The sequence below is a fragment of the Musa acuminata genome, chromosome BXJ1-2 (genome assembly GCF_036884655.1).
Source record: "Musa acuminata AAA Group cultivar baxijiao chromosome BXJ1-2, Cavendish_Baxijiao_AAA, whole genome shotgun sequence".
NCBI lineage: Eukaryota > Viridiplantae > Streptophyta > Magnoliopsida > Zingiberales > Musaceae > Musa > Musa acuminata.
The window spans coordinates 28,504,467-28,512,326 of NC_088328.1; the positions used below are offsets into that span (position 1 = coordinate 28,504,467).

Below are 7,860 nucleotides of genomic sequence, written 5' to 3' on the forward strand. Positions count from 1 at the left end.
GGGTGTTTTATAATAGGGTTATAATATTTTTCAAAAATATACCAATAACATTATAATTATGTTTCAAAATATTATATAAGTCAAGTTATTGGAATGTTCATTTTCTTAAATGAAGGACCACACCCAAATAATTTTTCTAATGCTTTTTAAGTCCTTTTTTTTGTCGATTATAATATTTTCATATAATCTGACTTGTATATGAGTTACAATATTTTTCAACATGATTATAGTGTTCTTTTTTCTATTTTAAAAATACTATAATTCTATTACAAAATACTGTAATAGAATGAAAATAGACTGAAAATATTAGAAAAATAGTTATGAACCTTGTTTATGTATCCTTATAAAAAAATATAAGATAATTACTTATGATTTATATATCAGGTATAGGAATCAACTTTAAAAAAATTAGTATTTTTTAATAACACTAAAAAAAATACTATAACTGAGAATTGGTCCAATTCTATGGACCAATTCATCCTATCAACCAATTAAAAAATAATAATGAGAAAAAAATAATAGGTAATTGATTATAAAATCAAAGATATATTTCGAAATTACTTATCCAATTATACTTTCTTACGATTTTATTTTTATTTTTTCAAATACATTGGTTCCAAATCTTTAATTTCAATAATCTTTTCGAAATGAAATTATTTATTGGCTTCACCTCGATTCGATCCGCCCCGATCGATTTAGAATAATCGACCGGTTCACGAATAACCGGGTTCGGATTTGCGTTCGCATCCGAATTGAGCCCTAGATTTCCCCAATTTTTGGGGGGTGGAAGAGGGCGCAGACGGCCGGTGGGAGAAGGAAGCGAAGAGGTAGGGAGGGTTATCGTCGACGATGGGGAAGAACGAGTTCTTGACGCCGAAGGCGATCGCGAACCGGATCAAGGCGAAGGGGCTTCAGAAGCTGCGATGGTATTGCCAGATGTGCCAGAAGCAGTGCCGCGACGAGAATGGGTTCAAGTGCCACTGCCTCAGCGAGAGCCACCAGCGCCAGATGCAGGTCTTTGGGCAGAACCCTACCCGCATCGTCGAGGGCTATTCCGAGGAATTCGAGCGCACCTTCCTCGATCTCGTCCGTCGCTCCCACCGCTTCTCCCGCGTCGCCGCCACCGTCGTCTACAACGAGTACATCGCCGACCGCCACCACGTCCACATGAACTCCACCCGATGGGCCACCCTCACCGAGTTCGTCAAGCACCTCGGCCGCGCCGGCTTCTGCAAGGTCGAGGACACCCCTAAGGGCTGGTTCATCACCTACATCGACCGCGACTCGGAGACCGTCTTTAAGAACCGCCTCAAGGCCAAGCGCCTCCGCGCCGACCTTGTTGACGAGGAGCGCCAGGAGCGCACCATCGCCCTCCAGATCGAGCGCGCTACCTCCCTCCTCTCTTCCTCCTCCTCCGATCCCCTTCCCTCCGATACCCCTGAAGCCGCTGCAGATCCTAACCCTAGTGCCCCTATTAAATCCGAGCCTGGTGGCAAAATCGCATTTTCGCTTCAGCCTGCGACGACGTCCTCCTCAAAATCGAATGTTGCCGGCGAATCCACCTCCAAGATCCCAAAATTAGGATTTGACGAGGGAGAACAGGAGCGTTCCGAGAGGAAAGACAAAAAGAACGACAAATCTGCTCCTTCTGGTGGAGGTGGTGGGTTGTCGGCACTTGACGAGCTCATAAGAGAAGAGGAAAAGGCAAAAGAGAGGAGCAACAGGAAGGACTACTGGCTCTGTGAAGGGATTGTGGTGAAAGTGATGAGCAAGACCCTAGCGGATAAGGGTTATTATAAGCAGAAGGGGTCCGTGAAACGAGTCATCGATAAGTATGTGGGGGAGATCGAGATGTTGGAGAGCAAGCATGTGCTCAGAGTTGATCAGGAGGAGCTGGAGACAGTGATACCTCAGATTGGAGGGCTTGTAAGGATTGTGAATGGGGCTTATCGAGGATCAAATGCAAGGCTCTTATCAGTGGATACAGAGAGATATTGTGCAAAGGTTCAGATTGAGAAAGGGGTGTATGATGGGAGGATACTTCAAGCTGTCGAATACGAGGATATATGCAAGATTATGCAATGAAGGGCTCAACTTTCTTGTACTGTTTGGAGGAAAGGGTGTGTGATTCTTCTCCACTCTTCTCGCAAATTAGTGCATAAAATCATAGTCTAGCTTTAATATAAGTATGCACACCCTGTTGGTTGGATTTCTTGGGATTTCTTCAGTCCACATTTTGGCGTTTCATTTATACATGATTAATAAAGGTTGATTTCTGTTAATAAAGGATAATTATGCATCTTTAATGCTCTCATGAATTCTGTTGATTGAGAATAACAAATTTGAATAAGTTCTAAGAGATATTTTCATTTCATTAAATATGTAATGTAAAAGGCACCAACATATGAGTGCGGTTGCTGAAACTGTGGTGCGTCGACACATTTGATTTACATGTTGTCCTTTACTTTGCTTGTAGTGGTTTATGTTAAGTCTTTAATATTAGGGAAAAACTTGAATGACCACTATTAGTCTTAGATCACATGTTCCCGAGAGAGATCTGGGCATAACTTTGTGTGGCATATGAATATTTATTGATATCTAATGTTCGTTATGTGAAAGATGTAGATTTTGTCAAAAAGAATAGTACATAGTTCTTTATATAGTTATGTGCTTTCTGAGAAAATTACTTGAAAAGAATTCCTATTCATCTCTATGAACAGGAAGTCCTAGTTCTTTATATAGTTATGTGCTTATTAAAAAAATTACTTGAAGAGAAGTCCTATTCATCTCTATGAATTTTATTAGGTCAAGCATTCTTTTTCCAAAGAAGTTCAAATGGATTATATGTTTATATTTTGGCCTCTCATCGTACTTTGACAATAGTATTATTGGTATTTATCATGGACGACAACCATTAACATGCAACACAAGCTATTGTTTTGTTGGACAGTCACAGCTCTTCCTTTTGTTGGAGCCTAAAAGCATAAGCTAACTCAATCCTTGCTTGTTCATGCTATTCCTCCCTTTTAGAATTTCTTCTATTATGTTTTTAAGATACCTGTCTTGGTTTCTTGCTTTGGTAGTTCCCTGAGCTTCTTATTCTTCCTTTCCGTCTTCATACTTCTGCATATTTACCTAGATCTATCGGATAGCACTATTGGTATCTTAATGTGTATTACAATTGGATTGTAAATGTTAAAGGTCTCTAATCTATGATTGGATTATAAATGTTAAAGGTGTCTTAGATGTTTTTATTTTATGATCAGATATGATATGTGCTGTCTTAAAAACATATCTTGATTCATTATTGAAGAAAAAGAATATGAATATAATGGTATTTTTTTTGGGGTCTGGAACTTCATCTCAATAGGACCAACTAATATTGGAATGACACATGGTTGGATGTGGTACTGTATCCGTTTGATTGATGATCGATATCTATGCCAGACTGAGATTTTAAACCTCCGTATGAATTATTTTACATATACTTATTGTAATAGGTTTTTGTAAATTGGTTCATCAGAATCCTTATAGCAAAATTTGTCATTTCATTTTTCTTATGTTATTTTGAGATCTTGAGTAATTTTGCAAAGTTGGTTTTTGGTTCCACCAGCTCAGACTAGAACTAATTAGGGAGACTATTTTTTATCCTGACCGGCCTTTTAAAATGTTAAGACATTGCCCAATGTCGACTTGGAATTTGGTAGTAGCTTTGAAGAGTTGATGTCAAGTTGACTATACATTTTAAGTTTTTGACAAATCTTTCACTGGAGCTCCTTTTTTGTTTTGAGCCCTATTATTAAGAAAAGGGTTCGGTTAAGATCTCTTGTCCAGACACTGAAAAAAATGTCTCTTGTTCAGATACTAAAAAAAACGTCTCTTGTTCAGACACCAACTTAGACAAGATGAAGGGACCCAGTCAATTTCTTGAAGTTCTTATCTCACATACTACCAAGAACTTGAGCCTTTAAAATGGTTGATTTGGCTCTCTATTGGTATCTCAAGTAACTGTAATCATTGGAGCTATTTTTTTTCGAGTGTAGTGACTTAGCTGCCTTGAAGCATTTGACTGAACGGTGCTTAAGGTTTGTGTTAGAAATAATGCATGAAACACATTTGAATGTACATTCCTGACTACAGCCATTGCCTGCAAACCACAAGCAGGTTACCACAGATTTGAGTTGGTATATGGGTCTATAAACTAAATCCTTAAATATGATACAGAAGCCAGGTCTATTTTGTCTGAGTTCGTTACAGCCAGCTAACTCCGATGAAAGTGCAATTGTTGCTTGCTTCTTTTTTCTTTTGACACAAATTGCCAAGAAGATTTGAATATAAGGTGATCACATTTTGATTGGTGCTGTTAGTTTAGCATGAAGTCTTGCATGCATGAAGGGGAGAAGTGATTAGAAAAGGCGTTGTCCTTGTTCTTTTGTTTGACTAGTCCTTTTACCTGGAGTTATATTTATTCTTCCTCCTATTCTTGGTGTATGGTACATTCCAATCATTATGGAGGTACTTCGTTGGATTTTGCATGGTTCTTTTATTTGTGGGGATTGAAGTTTTGATGACAAATGCTGGTTTCATCTTTATTTTTTAGTTCAAGTAAACTTGTGTCATCGAGTTATGTCTGCTTTCTCTGACTCTTGATTCATGACGCATATTATTGACGACAACCTCTAATAACTCTTTTTTATCCGATATTGCAGCAACAATGCCTATATTCCTAGACAACACCTTACAATGCTCCTGCAATCTGAACCCGGAAAATCTAGTGGATCATTGCGGTGAAAATGTCAGTCTTTGTTGTCCAAGGATTTAGGAATGCAGATTGTATACTGTGCTGTTTTCTTCTGGGAGTACCTGGGTATTCTACTTTTGTGTGGCTACTGTCTTCACTACTAATTATGTAGAATGTAATCAGGATCTACTACCGACTTTCCAGTCCATCAGCTGCAAATGAAGATTGGTTTTAGAATTTAGATTTGGGTTGATTTGCTTTTCTCTCAAACTTGTATTATCATCTAATGTTGAGTTGAGCAACCCCTTACGGTAATGGTTCTCACCCCCACTGAATTTGAGCTTACTGTAACTCCACCTTGAAAACCTCACCACATCATGGAGTGAGGAAGAAGCCTAATGACTTTTACTGTTGTCAGTGCTTTCTGTTTTTTCTAATAAAGATGCACATTTACATACCTAATTTGTATGCCCCATTTACAATCCTAGTAGAATATATGCTTTGAAGTATCAAATTTTCTTTAATTATTCAGTCGAAGCTGTTTAAAGTTTGATTTTGTTTTTGAAATAAAAAAGTAAAAATATGTATTGATTCAAAAAACATAAAACAACCAATGCATCAGAGCGCAAGAAGGTTCTCAAGGGTGGCTTACTGGCATTAGCAAGCCCATTAAAATAATTCCAAGACCTTTGTGGTGAAGCAATCCAATTCATCGGTCCTTTCACGCCTCCAATCATTAAACACAAATCCCAAATTGTTGCTTTCCAATAAATTGCGATTATTGCTACAGTTCGCTCAACATCGAACGCATTCAAACACTGCTCAAAATAACCTACCTATGATATGGAACCTCCTCCGTTGATTCCCTTCTCACTACCTTCACAAGCTTTATCGAGTCAATTCCGCGTTTTTGTCATTTTCATGGCTTAGTCAATTGCTTCATTTCCTCGATCTCATGCTCTCGCCCACAAGATATGATTTAGAATTCCTCCTATCTAAGAGCTATCTATGATCCATCTCCGGTAGCAAGCACAGCCATGGCCAACTCTTTCTTCCATGAGTTCAAGCGGCAGACCTCTCGCTTCCTCAGATCGAACATCAAGACAGCAAGATTAGTCCTCACCGATGTCACTCTCGCAGAGCTGTACGCCTCTTCGGCTTCATGAGACTTGGTATGTATCGTGGCCTCTTCCCGAGTCGATTAACTCCATCCGGTCATGCAGGCTGGCCGAGGAAGCAACAAGAACCAAGCCATGGCCGCCGCGGGACACGAGGGCGCTGCGTGTCATTTCACGGGCTGCTTTCGAGGTCGATGATTTCTGGAGGGTTGCGGAGGTTCTGCACAAGAGGTTTGTCTTCGCCTCCTGTGTTCTAATCTCGTTCCGCATGACGAGCTCTCAAAAGTTGTAATCTGGAGAGTCGATAACGTCTGCGTCAGGTTCAAGAGATTTGATAGGAAGCGATGGAGGAAAGCATACAAGGCTATGATACTTCTCGAACATCTGCTGACTCATGGGCCACTGAGCTTCGCGGACGAGTTGCAGAGCGATAAGGACGTCATACAGCGGATGTGCATCTTCCAGTACGTCGATGAAAGGGGGTGAGGGCCTCAAACCAAAAGATTCTGATGCTGCTCTTCTTGTTGTTGTGTATCAGCTATAGTTGTCGTGGGATGTTTTGTGCAGGCACAATTGGGGATTGACTGTGAAGAAGAAAGCAGAGAGGGTACTGAAGCTACTAGAGAAAGGACCATTCCTGGAAGAAGAGCGCGATCGGCTTCGGAAGGCAACTCGGGGGATCGAAGGTTTTGATAGCTTCAATTTCAGTTGGCCACTCACCATTACTGTTGAAGAGGCCACACAAAACCACAGGAGAAGTATTCACAGACAACAAGATGATGCTGGAACAGAGGAGAGGCCCTCAAAAGAAGATTCAGATGACAGGCTATTGCAGATTGAGAATGGTGGATGCAGTGTCGGCATGAAGGTCCATCCAGCCGAGGAATTAATACCTCTTTTGTCCTGCGAAGAAGGGAGAATGATCCATGTGTTGAGTCACCAATTGTTTTGAGTACAAGAGAGAGCGGCAGTAAAGTTTGTGTGCCTCAACCCCTTTCCAGCCTTTGGGAGAGTCTGCATTGATGTCACTACCTTGTGAATTGCAATGCACTGTTCAAATATGTATAGTCAGTAATGAGTCCTTAGGTCACCATTGGACTTGTGTACAGGGGAGAGAGAGAGAGAGAGAGAGAACCATGTGACATTTCTCCAGCAAGGAGAAGAGGAGGAGGACAGCTTAAATTCTGTCTGCTTGCCATTATTTTGAGGATATATAAGTTAGACTTCATCACTTTGATGAGCATTAAGCTACTGCAAATAGATCTATGCCACCATTAATTTAGACTTTTGGTGCCAAACTGATAGAATGCTCTGCACACACAGAATTCTATGCCATTGAAGAAGGCAAGTGGTGTCTATAAAACAACAAACTTCCAACTTAGTTGGCATCCTCAATACATTGCAATAAAATTTATAAAGTCAAAAGGACACATCACAATAATTTTCTTACAATAGATTAGTATGGTGAGGTGCAGCTGTCGTTCCAAGCACAAACTAGTCAAAATCCTTGGTTTGTTTTCTGTGATGACAATGATTCACAGTGTTTTGTTCGACCAAAAAATACATACTACCTTCCATTTGTTCCATCATTTCCAAACTACATGACAGGCCCTGTGGCTGCTGTAACACACAACCACACATATCCTGAAGACACTCATCCGTCTCACAACATTGCCACTTCTGCCAAGAACAGATGCCACAAGATCACTTGAGTTTTGGTGAGAGATACTGGGTTTCATCTTATTCATTTGTTCAAGAAGACTTCTTTCATAAATATGCCTACCGTAGCATACGCGCATTATATATATATAATGCCTCGGAAAGGTCTTGTTGGGCTCGACGCTCAAGCTCTTCGTGTTTAATCGGCGTCGAACATGAGCACTCCAGGCAACCGGCGTTTGGTTCCGCAATGCTGGTGGAGGCTTCCGCGCCGGCGGGCACTGTGAAGGTGCAGGAATTTGGTGCCTCGATGAGGTTGGCGTATGATAAACATCGTCGTCG

General features: G+C 40.5%; 2 protein-coding genes across 2 annotated transcripts; both read left to right on the forward strand.

The window, feature by feature from the left end:
• The first annotated feature begins 769 nt into the window (after positions 1–769).
• LOC135607675 (KIN17-like protein) lies at positions 770–4,982 on the forward strand. The gene is made up of 2 exons (XM_065099674.1): positions 770–2,120; positions 4,710–4,982. The coding sequence occupies exon 1, from the start codon at positions 850–852 to the stop codon at positions 2,083–2,085; it is 1,236 nt and encodes a 411-aa protein (XP_064955746.1). The 5' UTR covers positions 770–849; the 3' UTR covers positions 2,086–2,120; positions 4,710–4,982.
• Positions 4,983–5,616: 634 nt separating this feature from the next.
• LOC135607678 (epsin-3-like) lies at positions 5,617–7,090 on the forward strand. The gene is made up of 4 exons (XM_065099680.1): positions 5,617–5,885; positions 5,965–6,090; positions 6,180–6,341; positions 6,427–7,090. Exons 1-4 carry the CDS (start codon positions 5,779–5,781, stop codon positions 6,809–6,811), a joined length of 780 nt encoding a protein of 259 aa, XP_064955752.1. The 5' UTR covers positions 5,617–5,778; the 3' UTR covers positions 6,812–7,090.
• The last annotated feature ends 770 nt before the right edge of the window (positions 7,091–7,860 follow it).

Excerpts from the sequence above, each read along its gene's own strand:
- LOC135607675 (XM_065099674.1), top strand. The coding sequence starts at position 850 with ATGGGGAAGAACGAGTTCTTGACGCCGAAGGCGATCGCGAACCGGATC.
- LOC135607678 (XM_065099680.1), top strand. The coding sequence starts at position 5,779 with ATGGCCAACTCTTTCTTCCATGAGTTCAAGCGGCAGACCTCTCGCTTC. Across the intron at positions 6,091-6,179 it reads GCGGAGGTTCTGCACAAGAG|GTTCAAGAGATTTGATAGGA; the intron begins GTTTGTCTTCGC and ends CGTCTGCGTCAG. Across the intron at positions 6,342-6,426 it reads CAGTACGTCGATGAAAGGGG|GCACAATTGGGGATTGACTG; the intron begins GTGAGGGCCTCA and ends TGTTTTGTGCAG.